General features: G+C 39.8%; 2 protein-coding genes across 7 annotated transcripts in view; one reads left to right on the forward strand and one right to left on the reverse strand.

Annotated features, from left to right (window-relative positions):
* The window catches only part of npnta (nephronectin a), a 172,876-nt gene extending 168,428 nt beyond the window's left edge, over positions 1–4,448 (forward strand). For all 6 annotated transcript variants that reach the window (XM_061983890.1, XM_061983891.1, XM_061983893.1 and 3 more), the window contains one exon: positions 1,602–4,448. In XM_061983890.1, the coding sequence (XP_061839874.1) occupies positions 1,602–1,730 (129 nt within the window). In that variant the 3' untranslated portion in view covers positions 1,731–4,448. The remainder of the gene's footprint in view (positions 1–1,601) is intronic.
* Positions 4,449–9,816: 5,368 nt separating this feature from the next.
* The window catches only part of LOC133621657 (arachidonate 12-lipoxygenase, 12R-type-like), a 55,224-nt gene continuing 38,739 nt past the window's right edge, over positions 9,817–26,301 (reverse strand). Inside the window, exons 12-14 of the mRNA XM_061983887.1 lie at positions 25,174–25,274; positions 24,942–25,112; positions 9,817–11,285 (exon numbers count right to left, since the gene is read on the reverse strand). Of these exons, the coding sequence (XP_061839871.1) occupies positions 11,106–11,285; positions 24,942–25,112; positions 25,174–25,274 (452 nt within the window). The 3' untranslated portion in view covers positions 9,817–11,105. The remainder of the gene's footprint in view (positions 11,286–24,941; positions 25,113–25,173; positions 25,275–26,301) is intronic.

Raw genomic sequence — 26,301 nt, forward strand, 5'->3', positions numbered from 1 at the left:
TCTACAAACCCCGTTTCCATATGAGTTGGGAAATTGTGTTAGATGTAAATATAAATGGAATACAATGATTTGCAAATCATTTTCAACCCATATTCAATTGAATGCACTACAAAGACAACATATTTGATGTTCAAACTCATAAACTTTATTTATTTTTTGCAAATAATAATTAACTTAGAATTTCATGGCTGCAACCCGTGCCAAAGTAGTTGGGAAAGGGCATGTTCACCACTGTGTTACATCACCTTTTCTTTTAACAACACTCAATAAACGATTGGGAACTGAGGAAACTAATAGTTGAAGCTTTGAAAGTGGAATTCTTTCCCATTCTTGTTTTATGTAGAGCTTCAGTCGTTCAACAGTCCGGGGTCTCCGCTGTCGTATTTTACGATTCATAATGCGCCACACATTTTCGATGGGAGACAGGTCTGGACCGCAGGTGGGACAGGAAAGTACCTGCACTCTTTTTTTTACGAAGCCACGCTGTTGTAACACGTGCTGAATGTGGCTTGGCATTGTCTTGCTGAAACAAGGAAGACAGCGCTTAGATGGCAGCATATGTGGTTCCAAAACCTGTATGTACCTTTCAGCATTAATGGTGCCTTCACAGATGTGTAAGTTACCCATGCCTTGGGCACTAATGCACCCCCATACCATCACAGATGCTGGCTTTTCAACTTTGCGTCGATAACAGTCTGGATGGTTCGCTTCCCCTTTGGTCCGGATGACACGATGTCGAATATTTCCAAAAAACAATTTGAAATGTGGACTCGTCAGACCACAGAAAACTTTTCCACTTTACATGAGTCCATCTTAGATGATCTCGGGCCCAGAGAAGCCGGCGGCGTTTCTTGGTGTTGTTGATAAATGGCTTTCGCTTTGCATAGTAGAGCTTTAACTTGCACTTACAGATGTAGCGACCAACTGTATTTAGTGACAGTGGTTTTCTGAAGTGTTCCTGAGCCCATGTGGTGATATCCTTTAGAGATTGATGTCGGTTTTTGATACAGTGCCGTCTGAGGGATCGAAGGTCACGGTCATTCAATGTTGGTTTCCGGCCATGCCGTTTACGTGGAGTGATTTCTCCAGATTCTCTGAACCTTTTGATGATATTATGGACCGTAGATGCTAAGGGGTGTACCTCGCCCCATCTTTTCTTGTGAAAGACTGAGCATTTTTTGGGAAGCTGTTTTTATACCCAATCATGGCACCCACCTGTTCCCAATTAGCCTGCACACCTGTGGGATGTTCCAAATAAGTGTTTGATGAGCATTCCTCAACTTTATCAGTATTTATTGCCACCTTTCTCAACTTCTTTGTCACGTGTTGCTGGGATCAAATTCTAAAGTTAATGATTATTTGCAAAAAAAAAAAAGGTTTATCAGTTTGAACATCAAATATGTGGTCTTTGTAGAATATTCAACTGAATATGGGTTGAAAATGATTTGCAAATCATTGTATTCCGTTTATATTTACATCCAACACAATTTCCCAACTCATATGGAAACGGGGTTTGTACTCAGACTACCTTCGACGTATTGTGCAGCCCTGTTCTAAATGCAGCAGCGATGTGATGATGCAATGCGATGTGCTGCCAACAGGTGGTGCTGAAGGGCGAGCGCGGGCGGGGCAGAAGCGGCGAGATGGCGTTGGACGACCTCTCCTTGAGCAAAGGCTCCTGCACGGACGACTTTCTCGCCCCGAAGCGGAAAAAAAAGTCATCTCAATGAGACAAGGTGACGTTTGTTTTCGCCTCACTGGCGCCCCCTTGCTGCCGACACAGTGAACAACACGCCACTGAAGACTGAACTCACAGCAGCATGGGGGCCGCCTGCTTCTGTGTGGTTGCCATGGAGACACCAAGGTACATCAGTTTTTTTACTTGCTGTTCTGATCTGCGACGCCTGACAAAAGACAACTCGGTCCCCAAAAGTAAGATCAGAAGAATCATGTTGACATTTTACGAGGAACAAGGTTCAAAGAAAAAGTGCTAAAAAATTAAGAAAAGTGCTAAATTCTAAAACTGCTGAGATAATGCAGGAATAAAGTCACATTTAGAAAATAACTTAACACGAGAACAAGGTTGAAATATTAAGACAAAGAGTTGGACCTTTAGCGGGAATACAGATAAAAGTAGCGATATTGTGGGAAGACAAAGTGTGTTCATTTACGCGAACAAAAATATAATTTTAAAAGGAAACAAGTGGGCACATAATTTGAATTAGAAGACAAGGTAATATTACAAGTATGCTGTTTTTATGACAAAATGTTGTTATTGTGGAATAACATAAATTTACGATAAAACATTATGAGAACCAGGTTAAAATTTAAATACATAAAAGAGCTACAGCGGGCATAAAGTCGTGTGTTCACGATGAAAAGTAACATGGGAATAATGTTGAAACTTCAAGACCGAGGAAGTTGAGCTATAAAGTAATATTTACCATTAAAAGAGGTCACACACAATTTAAGGTGGAAATTTTAAGAAAGAAAAGTTGGGATGTAACGGGAATAAATTAATGTATTGACCATAAAATGTAACATGGTTGAAATTTTAATACAAAAGACAGTTTGATCAGAAATATTCACAATAAAAGGTAACATAATATAAAGTTGAAATTTTAGGCAGGAATAAAGTTGTATATATACAATAAAACGTAACATTATGATGAGTTTAAAATTTTATTACAAAAGACAGTTTGATCAGAATAAAGTTGCATTTTCACAATAAAAGGTCACATAATATAAGGTTTATATTTTAGGACTAAAAAGTTAGGCTGTGGCAGGAATAAAGTTGTATATTTACGATAAAACGTAACGTTATGATGAGGTTAAAATTTTGGGACAAAAAAAGCTGACCTATAGTGCGACAAAGTTGCATATTTACAATAAAAAGATGTCAAAGGACAATAAGGTTGACATTTGAGCACAAATGGGCTGTAAAGTGAAATATTCACAATAAAATGTAACAATATGAAAATAGGGTGGAAAAGTAACGAGATTCTGGATCAAATTTTGGGAAGTGTACACAGTTATAAACTTGCAATTCTACATGAAAAAAAAAAACGGACTTTACTGGAAGTAATATGTTTTTTTTACATGACAAAGTAATATTAGGACGCAAGTTAGAACTTTGATGGAAAAACATTATGTTACGATAAAACAGGAGCGATCGTTTTCTTTTGACGCTAAAAAGTAATACGAGAAAGCATTTGACAAGATTACGCCGGAAGGAAGGCGTTTTCACAAGAAAGTCATTTTGTGAGGATAAAGCTGCTCTCAGTTTTAGGAGACAAAGTACCGTATTTTTCGGAGTATAAGTCGCACCTGCCAAAAATGCATAATAAAGAAGGAAAAAAACATATATACGTCGCACTGGAGCCCGGCCAAACAATGAAAAAAACTGCGACTTATAGTCCGAAAAATACGGTAATATTACAGCCAAGTTAGATATTTACGAGGCGTAATGTTACGCAAGAAAAAGAGTTCAGCATGTTGATTAAAATCAAAATTCTCTTCTTTTCTTTTTTACAAGTAGCAATATCGTTGGAATTGAATCAACATTTGTAGGACAACAAATATATTATTGCAAGGGCAAAACCAATAAAGAAAAAAATAACTTGGGTATTTATTCTTGCATTATAATCAGTTATTTTTGTAAAATTGCAACTTTTTGTGATCTCACTGGCTTATAAAAAAATTAAAACACATCATTTTATCAGCAATATTCCGATACTTTTGATCAATTATTTTTTTTATTTATTGGTCAAATGTACTTGTCGTAAAAGTACATCAATCCAATACATCTCAGCTTCTGTCTTGCAAAATGAGGACTTTGTACTTCACAAAATGCTACTTTTCCCAATTATAATTACAACTAAGTCTATTTAGTACCTTTATTTAGTTTTTTTTCACAGTTTCTGTCTATGAAAACACTCCACACTTATTTTTCATAAATACTCCATTTTTATTTTACGACTTAGTTATCCAGTCACAGACAAGTCTACAGCTTTTATAAACTGTACTCCACGGTTGTCCAATGAAAAGCGGCTATTTCCACATTTAGTGAGTTTTTAAAAAGAACAACAACTCAGAAAATATGAAGATTTGCGGTTTTGCATTGGACAGCGACGGTGGCTGTAAATGTATTTGTGTGTACATACGCTCATGTTGTGTGCTTTTCAAATTGTTAAATAACACAAAAACTCCACTGTTGTAATGCACCATGCATACATGTGTTATAAATACAGGGTCTGTGTTGTGCTTCACGACGCTCCCTTCAACCTGTAAAGCACATGTACTGTATGCTGCATTGATGATGATGATGATGATGATGAAGGGTTTTTACGTTTGTTTGTGATATGCATGAAAACATTCAACATATTCAAATTAGCACAAATGCAGAATGTAAATAAAATATGTTTGACACACATAATAACTTCATTAGTTTTTCTTTTAAAAAGAAACTTGTTGCACATTTGAACAAAAAACGGACAAATACAAAACCCAAAACCAGTGAAGTTGGTACGTTGTGTAAATGGTAAATAAAAACAGAATACAATGATTTGCAAATCCTTTTCAACTTATATTCAATTGAATAGACTGCAAAGACAAGATATAGAGAAACGTATTATTTTTTTTTTTTGCAAATAAGCATTAACTTTGAATTTAATGGCAGCAACACATTGCAAAAAAGTTGGCACAGGGGCATGTTCACCACTGTGTTACATGGCCTTTCCTTTTAACAACACTCAGTAAACGTTTGGGAACAGAGGAGACACATTGTTTAAGCTTTTCAGGTGGAATTCTTTCGCATTCTTGCTTGATGTACAGCTTAAGTTGTTCAACAGTCCGGGGGTCTCCATTGTGGTATTTTAGGCTTCATAATGCGCCACACATTTTCAATGGGAGACAGGTTTGGACCACAGGCAGGCCAGTCTAGTACCCACACTCTTTTACTATGAAGCCACGCTGTTGTAACACGTGGCTTGGCATTGTTTTGCTGAAATAAGCAGGGGCGTCAATGATAACGTTGTTGGTTGGCAACTTATGTTGCTCCAAAACCTGTATGTACCTTTCAGCATTATGGTGCCTTCACAGATGTGTAAGTTACTCATGCCTTGGGCACCCCCATACCATCACAGATGCTGGCTTTTCAACTTTGCGCCTAGAACAATCCGGATGGTTCTTTTCCTCTTCGTTCCGGAAGACACAATGCCCACACTTTCCAAAATTAATTTAAAATGTGGACTCGTCAGACCACAGAACACTTTTCCACTTTGCATCAGTCCATCTTAGATGAGCTCGGGCCCAGCGAAGCCGGCGGCGTTTCTGGGTGTTGTTGATAAATGGTTTTCGCTTTGCATAGTAGAGCTTTAACTTGCACTTACAGATGTAGCGACAAACTGTAGTTACTGACAGTGGTTTTCTGAAGTGTTCCTGAGCCCATGTGTTGATATCCTTTCCACACTGATGTCGCTTTTTGATGCAGTATGCAATGTTGGTTTTCAGCCTTGCTGCTTACATGCAGTGATTTCTCCAGATTCTTTGAAGCATTTGATGATATTACGGACCGTCGATGGTGAAATGCCTAAATTCCTTGCAATAGCTGGTTGAGAAATGTTGTTCTTAAACAATTTGCTCAAGCATTTGTTCACAAAGTGGTGACCCTCGCCCCATTCTTGTTTGTGAATGACTGAGCATTTCATGGAAGCTGCTTTTATATCCAATCATGGCACCCACCTGTTCCCAATTAGCCTGTTCACCTGTGGGATTTTCCAAATAAGTGTTTGATGAGCATTCCTCAACTTTCTCAGTCTTTTTTGCCACTTGTGCCAGCTTTTTTAAAAACATGTTGCAAGCATCAAATTCCAGATGAGCTAATATTTGCAAAAAATAACAAAGTTTTCCAGTACGAATGTTGAGTATGTGATGCAGTCATTAGACTCGGTTACAAACGCGACAATGGGAAAGTCAAAGGAACTCAGCACAGATCTGAAAAAAACTAATCATTGACTCGAACAAGTCAGGAAAGTCACTTGGAGCCATTTCAAAGAAGCTTAAGGTCCCAAGAGCAACTTTGCAGACAATTGTTCGTAAGTATAAAGTGCATGGCACAGTTTTGTCATTGCCACGATCAGGAAGAAAACGCAAGCTATCAGCTGCTGCTGAGAGAAAATTGATCAGGATGATCAAGAGTGAACCGAGAACCACCAAAAAGCAGGTCTGCAATGAGTTGTAAGCTGCTGGAACACAGGTGTCAGTGTCCACAATCAAGCGTGTTTTGCATCACCATGGACTGAGAGGCTACCATGCAAGAAGGAAGCCCTTGCTCCAGAAGCGACACCTTAAGGTTCGTCTAAAGTTTGCTGCTGATCACATGGACAAAGATAAGACCTTCTGGAATAAAGTTCTGTGGTCAGATGAAACAAAAATTGAGCTGTTTGGCCACAATACCCAGCAATATGTTTGGAGGAGAAAAGGTGAGGCCTTTAATCCCAGGAACACCTTCCTACTGTCAAGCATGGTGGTGGTAGTATTATGCTCTGGGCCTGTTTTGCTGCCAATGGAACTGGTGCTTTACAGAGAGTAAATGGGACAATGAAAAAGGAGGATTACCTCCAAATTATTCAGGACAACCTAAAATCATCAGCCCGGAGGTTGGGTATTGGGTGCAGTTGGGTGTTCCAACAGGACAATGACCCCAAACACACGTCAAAAGTGATAAAAGAATGGCTAAATCAGACGAGGATTAAGGTTTTAGAATGGCCTTCCCAAAGTCCTGACTTAAACCCCATCGAGAACATGCGAAGAAACAAGTCCATGTCAGAAAACCAACAAATGTAGCTGAACTGCACCAATTGGTCAAAGGTTCAACCAGAAGCTTGTGGATGGCTACCAAAAGTGTCTTATTGCAGTGAAACTTGCCAAGGGACATGTAACCAAATATTAACATTGCTGTATGTATACTTTTGACCCAGCAGATTTGGTCACATTTTCAGTAGACCCATAATAAATTCATAAAAGAACCAAACTTCATGAATGTTTTTTGTGACCAACAAGTATGTGCTCCAATCACTCTATCACAAAAAAATAAGAGTTGTAGAAATTATTGGAAACTCAACACAGCCATGACATTATGTTCTTTACAAGTGTATGTAAACTTTTGACCACGACTGTATATATATATATATATATATATATATATATATATATATATATATATATATATATATATATATATATATATATATCAGTGACGTGCGGTCACTAGAGGCAGGTGAGGCAAAAAAAATGTAAAAAGAAAAAAAAATTATTAAATTGTTATATGTATCCAGTGATTATACTATAAAGTTATTTTCCATTTAACTTCACCAGTTTTAGATTATTTTTATTCAAAATCGCTGAATTTTCACATTTGCCGTTCAAATACTGAGAAGAGACGGTGCGGTGAACAGCAGCCAGTTGAGGCACGTCACTCAGTGCCGCAACATGGATTGCGCAATGACTCGCTGACTGCTGGCCTGCTGTGCAGTGAGACTGTATTGCTATATGAACTATATTATACATTTCCATAGTTTAGTTAGCTGAGGTATATAATGTACAGTGTATTTTGTCAACAACTGTATGTGTGTAACGAATTTCTTGTGTTGAGCAATCATAAAACGGCTGCGAAGACGCACTGGCTGAGGCTCGCGTAACCCCGCCTCCTGGTGCCGGTTAAGGCACCTTCGCAGCAGAGTGCACCCCGCGACGGGAGCGCCACACCAACCAAAGCCCACACCCAAACCCTCCACGTGCAAGACCGAATCCACCCAAAAAAAGTCACTTAACAAGAAGCCAAAAAGTGCAAAAACAACATTGCTCGCGTCGGAGGAGCCGTGAACGACTGCAGGGACACAACATTAAGTACGCCTGCAGACTGCAGCATGGATTTCATATTTTATTCATTCACAACTCCTCCAACACGAACACCACTGTTCCCGCACTTATAAGTAAAGGTAAGACCATAATAACGTTTTTTTAATTAAATGTGCTTTTTTGTGTGCTACAGTTTGTATGTGTAAAGTTAAAGTTAAGTTAAAGTAGCAATGATTGTCACACACACACTAGGTGTGATGAAATTTGTCGTCTGCATTTGACCCATCCCCTTACTCACCCCCTGGGATGTGAGGGGAGCAGTGGGCAGCAGCGGCGCCCGCCCGGGAATAATTGTTGGTGATTTAACCCCCAATTCCAAGCCTTGATGCTGAGTGCCAAGCAGGGAAGAATGCTGGTATGAGCTTTTAAACATAACCCGTTATCTGCTGCCAATCAAATGGTGAATAAGATACTCTTTAGGGTTCATATGTTTGTAAATCTGACTGTGATGAAGTCAGTGCCTCACCAGCCATCAACCTCTCCGCACGTCACTGATATATATATATATATATATATATATATATATATATATATATATATATATATATATATATATATATATATACACATACATACATACATACATACATACACACACACACACACACACACACACACACACACACACACACATATATATACACACATATATACATACATACACACACACACACACACACACACACACACACACACATATATATACACGCATATATACATATATACATACATACATACATACATACATACATACATACACACACACACACACACACACACACACACACACATATATATACACACATATATACATACATACACACACACACACACACACACACACACACACACACACACACACACACACACACATATATATACACGCATATATACATATATACATACATACATACATACATACATACATACATACATACATACACACACACACACATATATATACACACTTATATACATATATAGATGAATAAAACAAGAGTTAACAAGTATTTAAAGTATATATATAAATTAATACAAATATATCATACATCTAAAATACTTTTTTTTTTTTTGTTGCCAATTATGTATTTTTTTAAATGTTTATTCATTTAGAAAAATACATAATTGGCAACACTAAATAGTCCCGTGAGTGTGAATGTTGTCTGTCTATCTGTGTTGGCCCTGTGATGAGATGGCGACTTGTCCAGGGTGTACCCCGCCTTCCGCCCGAATGCAGCTGAGATAGGCTCCAGCACCCCCGTGACCCCGAAAGGGACAAGCGGTAGAAAATGGATGGATGGATGGATAAATAAATATAAAAAGAGGACATGTAGGGTCCCCGAAACCCGGCTGTATAACAACGCCTAGCGCCACCTGGACAGACCCTCCGCAGTAAGCAGCAACGCAGGAACGTCACGCTGAGGCAGGGCCACAAGCACACCCCAACACCCCCACACACGCATGCACATACACACCAAATAAAACAATACAATGCCAGGCAGCTCCGCAGGGCAACCCAGAGACTAGCCCACCAGCCAGGTCAGAACCGGAACACCCAACGAAGGCCTACCTGCACATTTTATACATTTAAAGACTAAACATTGTGTCAGCTTTGTTATTACAGGTGACAAATCATATAATTAGTTCTTAGTATCAACATGTCAACTTATTCTCATTCTATTACATCTTTTTCCTACTGTTGCTTTTTTGTTTGACTTTATTTCGACAATATGCAGCGAACTGCAAATGACCACCCCTGCTTTACACTTTATACCCCTCATGTTTAAAACCAAAACTTGGGAGTTTAAACGATAACCATAGAAGAGGACATGGCCATAAGAAAGCGTGTGGCTTCTCAGTGCAATATGCATACACAAAGTAACTTTTCCAAACAGATGCAAACAAAACGACACTTTATTTAGTTGAATCAAGCAATACCTACACTGCAAAAAGTCAGTGTTCAAAAACAAGAAAAAAATCAAATAAAATACCCCTAATTTTATTTGATTTTTTTCAGGAAGCAATATTATCTGCCAATAGAACAAGAAAATTTGGCTTGTCGAGACTTTCCAAAACAAATAAACTTAGCTAACTTCAATGAACCCAAAAATACTTAAAATAAGTATATTCTCACTAACAACAAGTGCACTTTTCTTGACATAATGATATGCGCTCGGTATTACATTTCTAGAAAACAGCAAACTTATACTAAAAACTAATTTATTGTTCTTAATGGAAAGGCAACAAGGCAACCGCTTGTTACTCTCGGGGTCTACTAGCCGCTCAGGCAAATCATATTCTCTAAAAATGCATTTTTCCATCGACAACATGACATCATCGCGCCAAGTGCGTGCTCTTTCAATCAATTAGTGCGCATATATACAGCCCGGCCCCCGGCCAAAATGTTTTAAATTGTAATTTTAAAGAATTTATCTGAATGTGCATGAACTATTTCTGTTCAAAATTATTAGAAATGTCACATAAATGTTGAAATATTAGTTTACTGTACTGTGCCAACTGTACTACTATATGAGTACGTATTTTCTATTGTTTTCATTGTAAATAAAACAACAAAGTCCATTTGGCTGTCATCTGTTTTAATTATGAGACACAATTGTGTCAGTCATGATTTTTTTTTTTCATGCTTGAAGTAAGAAATGATTACTTTAAAGAAGTAGTTTTATACTTGTGAGTTTTGATGACACAGCTTTGCATCAGTTGATATTCTCGTTTCAAGCATGTTTTACTCAATATATGTCATCAAATCTCAGCAACAAGCTGTAATATCTTACTGAGATCATTTAGGACCAAAACCCGTAAAACAAGTAAAACACTCTTACGTAAAATCTGCATAGTGAGAAGAATTATCTTATCAGACAGAAAATAAGCAAATATCACCCTTATTTGAGATATTTCATCTTACTTAGATTTCAGTTTTTGCAGTGTATGACAGGCCACTAGGTGTAGGTACAGTTCTGCAAATAACTTGCTGTGCCTTCAAAAGGTGAGTAATTATACTTTCACTTTTATCTGATTGTGCTTATTTAGAGGTTCTGCTTCAGTACCTGTTTTCAGCATTGCAAAAAGGCAAATATTAATTATTATTAATTATCATGCAAAAAGACAAATATGAATGCATAACATAAGATCAAAGCAGAAATATACGACACGTTGGTAGACTAGTTTTAGATGGCCACGCTGTTCTCCACGCTCTTTGGATCCAGGTAAGTGTAAGGGATTTCCAGATCTGCATTCCTCTTCCTGATGTCTGTAGTCAGCACCTCCAGCTCTGCTTTAAACTCCCTCTGCAGCTGGCGGGGGTTCTCCTCAGTGAAGTGGTCCTCTGGGTAGTGTCCCAGGGCAACCTAAGGAATAGTTATCACAAATTATCCAATTAACGGCTTTATTCGATTAACTGTAATTGCCTTATTTTCTCTACTCTCAGCACATTGCCTTCATTTTTCATATGCAAACGTTGACAAGTATGCCTTATCACTTGCAAAACATTGGTTAATATATGTAAGAGGTCTGAAACAAGTGAAAAAATTGTTCAGATTTTGAAAATCTTTGCGTGTAACACCTTAGAGGAAAACTGCATTTTTAATGGAATTTTGGCCATCATCCTACAAACTTTCCCTTTTCTGTACGCTCTAAATAGTGAAAAACTGATAGTACAAGGTGGTTAACAATGCAGGTAGTGGGTGTCACCCCTCACCGTGACACTGTCAATATTTACTTTGGTCATTTGTCTTTGTTCTGGTTAGTTAAACTTTATTTAGTCGATTTAACCCAATTACAGTATTAGAAAATCAAATATAATCAAAAGACTAGACGGCTGCGACATTATTCTCATTTATTGACTGGCTCATTAACATGAACGATGACATTGGGATGTTGCAGTGATTAATGTAGCGTTATACAACAGCAGCAGCACTCGCTGCAATTACAAACCCCGTTTCCATATGAGTTGGGAAATTGTGTTGGATGTAAATATAAACGGAATACAATGATTTGCAAATCCTTTTCAACCCATATTCAATTGATTGCACTACAAAGACAAGATATTTGATGTTCAAACTCATAAACTTTATTTTTGTTTTGCAAATAATAATTAACTTAGAATTTCATGGCTGCAACACCAAACACCAAAATAGTTGGGAAAGGGCATGTTCACCACTGTGTTACATGGCCTTTCCTTTTAACAACATTCAGTAAACGTTTGGGAACTGAGGAGACACATTTTTTAAGCTTCTCAGGTGGAATTCTTTCCCATTCTTGCTTGTTGTACAGCTTAAGTTGTTCAACAGTCCGGGGGTCTCCGTTGTGGTATTTTAGGCTTCATAATGCGCCACACATTTTCAATGGGAGACAAGTCTGGACTACAGGCAGGCCAGTCTAGTACCCGCACTCTTTTACTATGAAGCCACGTTGATGTAACACGTGGCTTGGCATTGTCCTGCTGAAATAAGCAGGGGCGTCCATGGTAACGTTGCTTGGATGGCAACATATGTTGCTCCAAAACCTGTATGTACCTTTCAGCATTTATGGTGCCTTCACAGATGTGTAAGTTACCCATGTGTTGGGCACTAATACACCCCCATACCATCACAGATGCTGGCTTTTCAACTTTGTGCCTATAACAATCTGGATGGTTCTTTTCCTCTTTGGTCCGGAGGACACAACGTCCACAGTTTCCAAAAACAATTTGAAATGTGGACTCGTCAGACCACAGAACACTTTTCCACTTTGTATTAGTCCATCTTAGATGAGCTCAGGCCCAGCAAAGCCGACGGCGTTTCTGGGTGTTGTTGATAAACTGTTTTCGCCTTGCATAGGAGAGTTTTAACTTGCACTTACAGATGTAGCGACCAACTGTAGTTACTAACAGTGGGTTTCTGAAGTGTTCCTGAGCCCCTGTGGTGATATCCTTTACACACTGATGTCGCTTGTTGATGCAGTACAGCAGACCTGGGTATTCTGCGGCCCTGTCCGGCCCGCGTGAGGCCAATCATAAATTACAAAATACATTTAAAAAAGTATCTATGTCGAGTGTGCAATACAACGGTGCTGCTTTTGTTTTGAAAAGTGTTATTTTTATTACTTCAGTGTGGACGTATGCTCATGCGCGATTGTGAGTGAATGTGAACAGCGGCAATCACAAATTACAAAATAAATTAAAAAAAACATCTATGTCGTGCGTGCTGCTTTTATTTTGAAAAGGGTTATTTATGGGCGTATGTCCGTGTGTAACCTGTGAGTGAAGGTGCACAGCGACAAGTGAGATGCTAAAAAGAGAAAAGTTGATGACGAATGGCGTGTTTTCAACAAGACATGGACTGCCTAGTATTTCTTTACAGAAATTAAAGGTAAAGCCGTGTGCTTAATTTGTGGTACACAGGTTGCTGTGTTTAAAGAATATAATATAACGACCTGCTGAAGTTGATGTTGTGTTCTTTAGTTGCGGAAATGAGGCGTGAGGATAGACGTGCGTGTGGAAGGAACGAGATAAGTTGAGCTGTGTTAGTATAGGTTGCTCAATAAAAGTTTAAAAAGAGCGTCAGACTTGGTGTGCACTTCTTCTGGACGCTACAATTGGTGTCAGAAGTAAAACTTTGCGCATACTGCCGTTGCTTGTGTGAATCCCGGAATTGAGCTAGTCGCAAAGAGAGAGAGAGAGAGAAAGGAAGGAGAGAGGCAGCGTCTACAGGTGCAGCGCGCTGCTTGGCATGGGGGAATTCCGCCCTCAATGAAGACTCCCAGGTTTGATGGCAAGGCGAACTGGGAGGCCTTTCATCCCACTTCTGACACCAATTGTAGCGTCCAGAAGAAGTGCACACCAAGTCTGACGCTCTTTTTAAACTTTTATTGAGCAACCTATACTAACACAGCTCAACTTATCTCGTTCTTTCCACACGCACGTCTATCCTCACTCCTCATTTCCGCAACAGCAACGCTTCCTCCTTCTTCGCCAATCACCTTACAGGCGTGCTACGTTCACAACAAAGAGGATGCAGGATAAAGTGACACAAATTGAAATGTTTGCATTGTAATATACATCAGGAGGTGTTGTGTAAGAAAGTGTTAAAAATAAAACCATCAAAAGCCATCTGCTTTTGTATAAAGATCAGTTAGGTTAAATGAAAATATTATTATTATTATTATTTATCTTACGGTATATCAAAAATAATTTGAGCAAAATTTAATTGAAATATTGTCGGTGTGGCCCTCCAGCGGTGCTCGGGTTGCTCATGCGGCCCCCGGTAAAAATTAATTGCCCACCCCTGTCCTACGGTGTGTAGTGAAGCATGTTTAGCTATTCCTCGTCCTCTAGTGATAATGCTACTTGTAAGAAACTTACTTTATTTCTCGCCAAAGAGGCCAGGATTAGTGATTTAGAAGTAGCTAAAACACTGTGGATGGATGTTAGCTGCGAGCTAGCTAGCCATGTCTTAAAGCAGCTCTTCCTGAGGGTGTTTCAGTGTTATAACTTCACCTTTATCTTTACTTTTTACACCAAAATGCATCCATTCTCCCTTTTCTGTCTACACACTGTGTCTGCTTGTAAGTACTCTGTGTGTGTGTGTGCTGCCCAACAGCAGTAAAACCAGCAATGTCATGATTGACTATTTGCATGATCAGTAACTTAACAAAGCTCCAAAGTTTTGGTTCATCTCCATCGTAGTTTACTAAGACGGGTCCTCGATTATATTTGTTTTTAGCGCCTGGAATCTAGCTCTGCAAGACCTGGGATAGCTGAGTGGTTAACACTGTTGGCCACCAAGCAAGGGGTACCGGTTCAAATCCCAGTAGGGAGTTAGTGTTTTGTTTCACTATCATTGTGATTTAGTGAGACAGGATCTCAATTAAATATGTCATTGGGGCTCGAAATCTAGCTTCAAGAAGACCAAGACTAGCTTAGTGGTCAAAGTAGCTAGCGCCCAGTCAAATGGGACTCGGTTCAAATCCCAGTCAGATCGTTTGGTAACTAGGAAAGATCCAGTCAGAGAAACTGCTCTTTTATATCATAGTTTACTGAGACAGGTTCTCAATTAAATATGTCATTAGGGACGGAAATCTCCTTTCAAGAAGACAACGGATAGCTGAATGGTTAAAGCAGCTAGCGCCCAATCAAAGGGGACTGGGTTCAATCCCAGTCAGATCACTCTGAAACTAGACCAAATTGATCAAATCAATGCAAGTAGAATGCATCTAATATTTTTTACTGTGATCTTTATAATGTCTAGAACATGTACCTATGTTATTATTGTGAAATACCTCCAAAAAATATGATTTAGATGATGTTTTATATTGGTTGTATATGTACAACCATGGGTCAATGTGGTAGCAAATATTCCCTTGTGACTAGTTTACCTACCAGGATACTGTGTAGTCTAAATAGATGTTTTGTCAGGAATCTACAATATATTTTAATTTACACACACTTATTCCTTCTGTCTGTGCACATTTGCACTTTAATATTGCAAACTAAAAGAAAAAAAAAACATTTAGTTAGGCAGAAGGCTAAACTAAACTATGCATATTTGCTAAGTGCTGCTGCAACTTAGTAAAAGTTTGTTGTTCTAGGATGATAATGGTATTTATGATAATCATATAGATGTACTGGGAGACAGATACACGGTACCCCCCTGTTGCTGATGTGATCTCCCGCAACAGATTCCAGGCTCTGTTGACATCCTTACATCTAGTCAACAACTTGACAGTGTCTGAGACGGAGAAGAAGGATCAACTCTGGAAAATCAGACCATGGCTTGATTCATTCAGAGAGAAGTGCCTGAAGGTGGTCCCAGAAGAGCACAACTCAGTGGATGAGATGATGATTGCTTTCAAAGGAAGATACAACAGCATCAAACAATACATGCGGGGCAAACCACACCCACGGAGCTTCAAGGTATGGGTGAGAACTGGAATCTCTGGCATGATGTGTGACTTTGATGTCTACCAAGGGAGCAACAATGGAGTCCGAGCCAAATCTGAACTTGGCTTGTCAGGTGATGTTGTGATGAAGCTTGCTTCAACTCTGCCGGCGGGCCAAAACTACAAGATCTATGCAGACAACTACTTCACATCAGTCCCACTGATCGAGAAGCTCCTTGGGCTTGGCATCCATTATGTGGGTACAGCAAGGCAAGTCCGCATCCCCAATTGCAACCTTGAAGACGACAAGAGCTTGAAGAAGAAAGGGAGAGGAACCTTCGACCACAGAGTGGAGGCGAACCACAACATCTCTGCTGTCAAATGGTTTGACAACAGGGCCGTCACACTTGTGTCATCCTTTGCTGGAACGGAACCTGTGCAGAAGATTCAACGCTGGGACAAAGCCAACAAGACCTACATTGAAGTTGAAAGGCCGTACATTGTGGGTAACTACAATCAGTACATGGAAGGTGTTGATTTGCTGGACTCGTTCACTGCAATATACAAGTTCTGCATCAAATCCCGCCGCTGGTACCTGTACATCTTCTGGCACACCATCACACTTGCTGTGGTCAACGCCTGGCTCCTCTACAAGCGCGACTGCCAAGCTCTCAAGGAGAAACCTGAGCTTAACCTGCAAAGGTTCCAAGCACAGATGGCATCCGCTCTCATTCTGGTGGACACAGTCACTCCAAAGAGAGGACGACCTTCAGGCAATGGCAGCCCAGTCACAAGCAGCCCGGTCACTGGCAAGAGACAATCCTCGGCTCCAACCAGCACCCCATACAAGAAATCGCATGGACACCTGCCAGTGGATGTACGCCACGATCAGATTGGGCATTTACCCAAGAAGACAACGAGAGGCCGCTGCAGGCATTGCCCTACTGGGTACACCAACACACAATGCCACAAGTGTGAAGTGCATCTCTGCTTCTCGGACAGCAAGAACTGTTTCCTGGACTTTCACTGCAAGTGAACATAGTCAGCACATGCATGCTGGTTGCCAGAAGAACAATGCGGAACTTGATCACACCAACAGTGTTGTACACATGACAAATTACCAAAATCATATGCAAAGCCAACTTGTATATACAGCATAGACCACCCTAGAAGTTCCTGAAAATGTGTGTTTTTCATTGATTCAAATAAAATTGACTGTTCATAAAAATGAGTAATGTTGTTATTATAATTATTATTTTACAGTGTTCTGAGTCAAGGTGATGAGCAATAAGCATTGAAATGAACCCTTAGTTGTTTGACTGAAGTGAAAACATGTGGAACATGTTGTTCAGAAAATGAATACAAATGGCTTATGGAAAATTTTGCTACCCTTTTCACCCAACGTTGTATTGTTACAACGGTTCCATAAAACCTTATCAAAATATGAAAAATTTGCCAACACTTCATTTTAATTCCCAAATGCCCCCTACAACACCATCTGACAGGTTGAATATTTTTTTATTCATGTATTTCTATGTCCGGGTCTTACAGGGTTAAAGGCCGGACACCCCACACCCACAAAAACTGGTGTATACTATCCAGTGTAATGATGAATGCACTGATTCATATATTGGGGGGAAAAAACAACTACTAAGCCGGCGTATGGCACAGCATAGACGGGCAAACTCTTCAGGCCAAGACTCAGCTGTCAACCTGCACCTCCGGGAGAAACAGCACTCCCTTAAGAACAAAACTGTACAGATTCTGGACAGGGAGGACGGATGGTACGAAAGAGGAGTGAGGGAAGCCATCTATGACAAGGTTGAAAAACCATCCCTGAACAGAAGAGGTGGTCTGTGACACCTCCTGTCTCCCACATACAACACTGCCCTTTCAACTATTCCTAAAAGACTGCAATTTAGCCTCCAACAAATAACAGGAGTTAGTAATATTCTGGTCACAGATGCTCATTTTGTGCCAACTTTTACAACTGAATGGAATGCTATCAGGGATAATTCCGACTGATTTTGTGCTGATGGTGGTTGTTCCACTGGTGGGCCGTGCATTAGTAGTATCCTACTTAGTCCGACTTTAATAAATACCTCTCATAATACCAAAATGTATGTCACCACATGACCACAGCTGGAGAAATACCATACAGAAACACATCTGCATACCACTGGACATTGATTCACCTCAATAGTGTATGAAACAGGCTATCTTCTGACCCATTTAAAAATCAACAAACCCGCATTAACTATTAAAGTATATCTTACGTGGTAGTGTCAAAATGTTAATAATTGTAAAAACATATTAAACATGAAAAAGTAAAGAAATCAAATATTTGAACTCAGAATCGGAAGCCGGAAGCCAGGAGTACCGCTCATAGTTGGTTGATTCGATTGGAAGTGGCGGCCAAACCATTTCACCTGCTGGCACAGGTTAGCAAGCTCGGGGGTCAGCCGAACTCGTCTCATTAGTTCTAGCTTCTCTTGAAATGTCCTTTTTGAAAATGGCATTGCAAATATATATCTACAACCTAATGAACGTTTTGCTCTCCTTCAGCCTTCATGGGTTAAAAAAGCGACTATGTATCAGATTTCTCTGCTAGCCAAGTGCGGCTCTGTTTGTTTTGCAATTTGTGATTGGTTACTAATTTAATCACAGGAGGAGTTAATGTCACGTTCAACGGTTCAACTGTCAACAACTCAGGATCTGATTGGCTATCGCAACTGTTTATCGACGGTATGTTCCCCGTTCACCTACACTGCACAGACCGCCACATTGTTGATTCAGAAGGCCTTTGGCAGATTTAAACAGCGCTGGCAACAAGCTAGCTGAATTCTGATTGAATAAAAGCTCTAATGTAAAAACAGCAACACTGGAGCCTAATATGACAAGAAGATAATATGATGAATACTTTTATATATTTAGGGAAAGTAAATTAAAAATAGAATTAACTTTTATCAATTTATGATTATGATTTAGTAGAGAAGGCCATGCTGGCCCTGACAGTCAACTGCTGTGCCACAAAATTTGTCAATACCAACGAGGAGAAATTCCACTTTACCGACTGTCGTTGGCATTGACAAGAAGGGTTGCTAATTTGCATCTTAACAGCTATTTTTCTCTTGAAAATAGGGCGGAACCATCCTTGCCAAGGCACACCCTCCTTGTGTTGGAGTATAAATAGTTGGGGTTTTGGCACCAGCTACTAGTCTAGATAAGACCTATCTAAGTTTAAACCTAGATCTAACAACCTAAGTCTATGAGCATGAACTGCTGAAGCCTACTTGGATGAGAGAGGAGACGTCTTCTCAGACAAACAGTCCAGTTGTGATTGATTGAATGCCCTGAGATTACAAAGACCTGGATGAGAACAGCCATTGACTTAAAAAAAATAATGTTGTTCCTTCTGAAATTGTTTTTGTGGTTCAATAAATACTTTAACATTATTGTATTTAGGCTACCTCAAGGGTGTTATAAGTACAATTCAGAGGCAATTTGTGACTAATTCGTTGTCTTTGAATACATGTTTTTTGCCTCTCTCTCTCTTTTTTTTACTAAATTACAAATTGGATCCCTCGTAAGTGGACTTTGGTGGAAAAAGTTAGGACACTTATATTTTTGCTCCGTCGTCTCTTTGTGGTGCGACACGATGATGGGAACAAAAGATATTCAGTGTATTATTATCAGGAAATGAATGAGAGTACTTTTCTATATGCAAGCCTCTCATGCATTAAACATCACAAATAAGGAGGACATTACAGCTATTTCCCTTTTGCCAATCGGGATAATGTGCTAACTCTAATTCATCTGGAGGAGCTCAGACGAAATCTCATCAGTCAGTAGAGACTAACTAGTCTTGACTGTAAAAACGGTTTCTTGTTTACGTTTCATGGAAGCCTAAACTGTGCAACCGAGGGAGGAAAATGCTGGATCAGGTTTACACAAACTTGGCAGTGCACACAGAGCCCACGCCTACCCTCAATTATACCTGTTAGATCACCTTTCTCTTCTGCTACACCCGTGATACACACCCAAAATCTGAACTGCTGTGCCAGAGTGGAAAAAACAAGTTGACTTTATATGCTTGATTGTGTTTCATTGTATCCATTAAACCATATCCAATTGTGTTTAAAATCCGCAAAATATGTAAAAATATTGTCTAAACATCACAAAATGCCACAAATTCAGTCAGCTGTTTTGAATCTTCCGCTCTGAATATCTTTTAGCAATTTTCGTAGATTTCACGTCACGGTAGTAAAGCTTCTGCACTCTGACCATATTATCAGATCAGTCATACTGGAAATACGCAGAAAGTGGAAATAGATGTGCTGTTTATCATTCACAATCCTTCTGCAAGACAAAAACACATACGCTTGGCTTAGAGTTAGTGCTGCAAAGGGTTTTGGGTATTTGTTCTGTTGTGTTTATGTTGTGTTATGGTGCAGATGTTCTCCCGAAATGTGTTTGTCATTCTTGTTTGGTGTGGGTTCGCAGTGTGGCGTATATTTCTAACAAAACTTAAAGTTGTTTATATGGCCACTCTCAGTGTAACTTGTATCGCTGTTGATCAAGTATGAATTGCATTCACTTGCGTGTGCATGCAGAAGCCGCACATATTATGTGATTGGGCCAGCACACGTTGGACTGGATGAAAAGCAGACGTGACGGTTTTCGGGAGGGGCACTGAAATCTGGGACTCTCCTGGAAGGGTTGGCAAGTATGAGAATTAGCGGTGAATGCGGTGTTACCGCGGCACCGCCGCTGAATATAATCGCCGGGCCAGCTCGAGTGTTAATTTGATATCGCCTCAAGGGCCAAGTGAAATTACACGGCGGGCCAGAGTTTGACACCCATGCTCTACACCCTCCTCAGACATGACTGTATAGTAAGGGTGTAACGGTACATAAAAATCTCGGTTCGGTACATACCTCGGTTTAGAGGTCACGGTTCGGTTCATTTTCGGTACAGTAAGAAAACAACAAAATATAAATTTTTTGGTTCTCTATTTACCAAGTTTGTAAACAACGGCTTTATCCTTTTAACGTTGGGAACACTATAATAATTCTGCCCAAAAGTAGAAATAGCTCTGTGTGTGATGGATGTGAGCCACCACTAGGCTGATCAGTGCAACAGCAGGCAGTCATGAATGCTAAGCATAATAATAACATACATATACACACAGGGTCCATTGCCAGGGTTAATGTGGTCGACATATATAAAATACAAACTAAATAAGATAAGGCTCAGAATTGGTTTCTTAACAAAACCTTTCTACATATAAAGTGCAACATTTCTACATATAAAGTGCAACATTAAACTGCTTTAAGTTGCTGCACAGATTAAATAAAATGATAAAACTTTTCTTCTACATATAAAAAGTGCAACATTAAACAGTTTCAAGTCAACTCAGCCTCAGATTAACTTTTCTTTTTTCCGCCCAGCCTTTAACCCTGGTGACTTTCACTCAATCTTCATGTTTTTTTGCCAGAAAAATCAGTTTATCCTCATTGTCTGCAGAAAGAGCAGACCTGCTTGCAGTTACAATGTCTCCAGCTGTGAAAAATACCCTTTCGCTGGGCACTGAGGTAGCAGGTATGGCGAGGTAGTGCCTGGCTAACTTGGCAGTAAAAGGATATATGGGCTCATTGTTCTTCCACCATAGAAGTGGGTCAAAATCTAGTTTTTAATGCAATATGGTCTTAAATCTGCTGCTATAAAATCATTTGTTATTGCTTTAGCCCTGTCTGACTCGCCGAGGAGAGGCTGCTTTAATGCGGTGGGGAGCTGTGTTTGTTCGTCTTTCTCTTCGTTGAAGCGATGTTCACTTGGGGGTGGTGCTGCTCCAAATGGGTTAGCGTGTTTGACGTGTTGCCAGAAGCATACCCTACTGCTGCTGAACAATGTCGGCAAAACGCTTTAGCTTTGTTCACCTCTCGTCCTCCATTGTTGTATAGCACCGCGAAGCCGAAGTGTTCCCAAACGGGAGATCTTAACGAGGCAGGAGGGTCTTCCAGCTCTGGCTTTTGCATGTTGTCGTAGCCCGGCCGTTGCTAGCATTCCGTGTGTGGTGCCTCGGTGTGCACTGTTTACACAACGTGCGTTACGCTACTTTTTTCCGTCCGTGCGGTGCGCTACTTAATATGTTCGTGTGGAAACTCGTTCGGTGCATCGCCGTTCTGAACCGAACCCCCCGTACCGAAACGGTTCAATACAAATACACGTACCGTTACACCCTTACTGTATAGCCTCTTTTACTTCATCTACATTAAACCTCACTGTCAAATATGTCCATGACACCAATAGCTATGTGCACATGGACACAATTAATCAGATGAAAAGCCTAACCGGAATAAAAACGTCATTTCCTGACCCTATCACACGTTTGGATCAAATTTGAATTCCGATCGAGACAGGTGGTTTATTCCAATAGTCATTCAGATTGGAGCGCATTAAAACACGTCTTCCGAAATTTGGGTTGAAATGATCCTTACTGCGCATGTATATGACATAAGCTATACGTTGGTGGTGGAGGAGGGACTAAGTTAAATAGTCTCGAAATGAAACGATTGTCTTGCTGTCGTCTCCCCCCGTTCAACATGTACAGAAGTAGCATTATATACTGTTGTTGAGTTTGGTGCTCTAAGAACAAGACTAGCAAAAACAAAAGAATGGTCTGGAGTGCCATGTGTCGATGTAACAATAAAATAATGGGTCCAGTTGTCGTCTCAACGAGCTGTTTTATTCTTGACATTACAGCTACTCCAGGTGCTGACTGTTAGTCTCAGGCAAGTACACAGAATGTCGTACCATGAAGACGTGCGGCATTTCTCATAGTCATTCACATCGACGTCCCACTGGGGTGAGTTTTTCCTTGCCCTTATGTGGGCTCTGTACCGAGGATGTCGTTGTGGCTTGTGCAGCCCTTTGAGACACTTGTGATTTAGGGCTCTATAAATAAACATTGATTGATTGATTGATTGATTTCAAAAAGAGAGGTAAAGCAAAAGTAGCAAACAGAAGGAAAAATAGACAAATAATTAACGTGACAGCGTCGGACAAGCAGATATGCACAGAGCCATGTTTGTTTAGAGCGGAAGTCACTGCTTCTTCTACTTCCGTTTTCTGTATGTGCTGTGCATGTCAAAATAAAGTATTCCGACTTAATGTGTGATGCATAAAAATGCACGCATAATCAGATCATTTTTTTCAGGGAACATGTACATTTTAAAAACAAAGAAGAAATTGTGGACTTTTGCGGATAAAAGGCAAAAAACTCTCCACACTCTTTATTTGCAATGAGGTTTTAGAGAGGGTTGAACACTTCAAATGTTTAGTTGTGACTGTGACAGACAATCCATGCTGGGACATTAACATTGCTTCTATGGTTGGAAAGACCAAACAACATCTTTTGTTTTTAAGGAAAATTAAAGTGCGCAAAAATCCTGCAGGAACTAACGGTAAACTTTGACAACTGTGCCATAAACCGTGTCCTAAGACACCGTTTCTTAGTGTGCTTTGATAGCTGCACAAAAGCTAACTAACAGGGCTTCCAACGAGTGGTTAAAGCAGCGGGAAAACTTACAGGGACAACACTCCCACAGATGATTACCGTGTATACCGCTCGCTGCCTAAGACGAATACACAACATCTTGCACGGGACCTGTTCCACCTGCTGCCCTTTGGAACAGGGGTAGGGAACCTATGTCTCTGGAGCCAGATGCGGCTCTTTTGATGACTGCATCTGGCTCTCAGATAAATCTTAGCTGACATTGCTTAACACGATAACTCATGAATAATCCCGCTGGAAATCACAGGGTTAAAAATAACGTTCAAAATATAAAACATTATCATGCATTTTAAGCCATCCAGTTTTCTACAGCACCTGTTCAAGGTTGCGAGTGGCTCAGCCAATCCCAGCTGTTCTTCGGGGTACAGGAGGGTCGCATTAATGGTAAGAAGCATTTTATTGATTATTGGTTAGCTTCAGAATAACAATGTTATTAAAGAGAATAAGAGACTTATACTCTAAAAATGTTGGTCTTACTTAAAAATGCACACATTTAGTTGTATTCAGTGTTAAAACATTATATGGCTCTCACGGAAATACATTCTACAATATTTGGCTTTCATGGCTCTCCCAGCCAAAAAGGTTCCCGACCCCTGCTCTGGAAGAAGCTACATTTACGGCTGTACCACCAGAATGTCTTTCAGTCTGTATCATCAGGCTTTGAGACTACAGCCTTCCCATTTTCTGTAACGCCACCTCTATAACCATGCCCTGGACATTGCATTCTAACATCTGAGTGTTCCCCGCCCCCTCCCACCTTTCTCCTGTCCTGCCATAATAACTACTGTTATTGGACTGCCCGTGCATGTACCAGAAGATTATTGAATCAAAGTGACCGGCAACTCTTTTCCATGCTGCTGTACTATAACTGATGTTATTATGACAATGACAATAAAAGGATTGATTGATATCCCTGGGTTTTCACTCAGTCCTGTGGAATATGGATGTGTCAATGAAATGTGGAATATGTGGAATATTTCACAAGTCACATACTCCATGGGAAGTTGCATCATTCAGATGTTCTACAGACCAAAAGTAATTTCACTTCATGGTATTTCAACCATGACTAAAGAGGGGATTAAATATTAGCACAGTCCTGTTACCAATTTTTTGAGGAGGCTAGGGGTATTTGTGTTTAGTTAGAAAAAAAAAATGTTGAATGACTGCAATGTGCTGAGTGTCAACATGCTATTGGAATAAATGCCATAGGGCTATATTTCCTGTATTTGGTAATGCAAAAAAACTCACTCTTGTTACTTTCAGTCCTGTTACTGAAATGAGTCATCTACCACCGAGGAATCGTGTAAAACATCAAATAAAGTGGCCTGAGATGGACCTATGCGCATTTGTAGCAATTTAATATTTGTATTATCACATTTAGAAGTGAAAAAAAATCCCGAAATGTATGTTTTTTTACAGCGTTACATCAAGCTGATGGCAGAAATTCAGTGGAATGGCTAATAAACATATTTTTACATTGATGACCCTGACCAACTAACCTTGTAGCACTTGTATCCCCCCGCCCCACACACACACTTTGTAATTTGTCTGAAAGTTTTGGTCTACTTACAAAGTCTGACGACTGACTGCTGAGCAGCCATAGTACGTTCATGATCGAAGCTGTCACACTGACGGGAGGTAACGTGGCCAACATTGTGGCCTCCGTCGTTGTCCCTTTTTTCGTCATGGGAGGACGCTGCAAAGTCGGGGGGCTGTTGGACATCCAGCCGCTGTAGTCGTACTGCAACGAGTGTTTTAGTTATTGGTTTATTTGTATCGTAAACAACACAATGAGGGCTCACCTGCCCGCTGTTTACAGCCGCATGCTGGCAGGAACAAGTGAACATCACCATGGTGACGAACTTGATCATCTCAGGCACAGTGGTGAAACTCTGAGGGATTCCTGCCAGGGACAGAAACAAAATGGTGTCATTTTTGCTAGTAGCTTAAATGTACGCATGCAGTATTTCATAATAGTCAGTCCTTCCAGTTCGCGGCCTTTTTTGTGTGATTTTTGCAACATAAAATGCCTGATTTTGCAGTAGCATTTTTCCAAAATAAAGTTGAAAGAAAAGTTTTTTCATTAATCAATCCCCTTATGGTTTTATGAAGTTGTAGTACCGTATTTTTCGGAGTATAAGTCGCACCGGAGTATAAGTCGCATCGGCCGAAAATACATAATAAAGAAGGGAAAAACATATATAAGTCGCACTGGAGTATAAGTCGCATTTTTTGGGGAAATTTATTTGATAAAACTCAACACCAAGAATAGACATTTGAAAGGCAATTTAAAATAAATAAAGAATAGCTAACAACAGGCTGAATAAGTGTACGTTATATGACACATAAATAACCAACTGAGAACGTGCCTGGTATGTTAACGTAACTTATTATGGTAAGAGTCATTCAAATAACTATAACATATAGAACATGCTATACGTTTACCAAACAATCTGTCACTCCTAATCGCTAAATCCCATGAAATCTTATACGTCTAGTCTCTTACGTGAATGAACCAAATAATATTCTTTGATATTTTACGATAATGTGTTAATAATTTCACACATAAGTCGCTCCTGAGTATAAGTCGCACCCCCGGCCAAACTATGAAAAAAAACTGCGACTTATAGTCCGAAAAATACGGTAAGTGTTTTTTTGTAACCCTAACCTCAAAAAGCACATGATTTCAAGAAATCTAACACAATATGTTTTATCTGCATCTTAAATTAAACATTTTTGAACATCCATCCATCCATTTTCTACCGCTCGCACACTGACAGGAATTTATCAGTCTCCTAAGAATCACACAGGCCTTTTTTTTTTTTTTTTGCAGAAAGTTCTTCACAAAAATCGCAATGGTGAGTACTGAAATTTTTTTGTTGATGTTGCAACACAATTGAGGGAGAAAGTGAAAGTTATTATAATTAAAT

This window comes from Nerophis lumbriciformis, linkage group LG25 (assembly GCF_033978685.3).
Source record: "Nerophis lumbriciformis linkage group LG25, RoL_Nlum_v2.1, whole genome shotgun sequence".
In the NCBI taxonomy this organism is placed as follows: Eukaryota; Metazoa; Chordata; class Actinopteri; order Syngnathiformes; family Syngnathidae; genus Nerophis; species Nerophis lumbriciformis.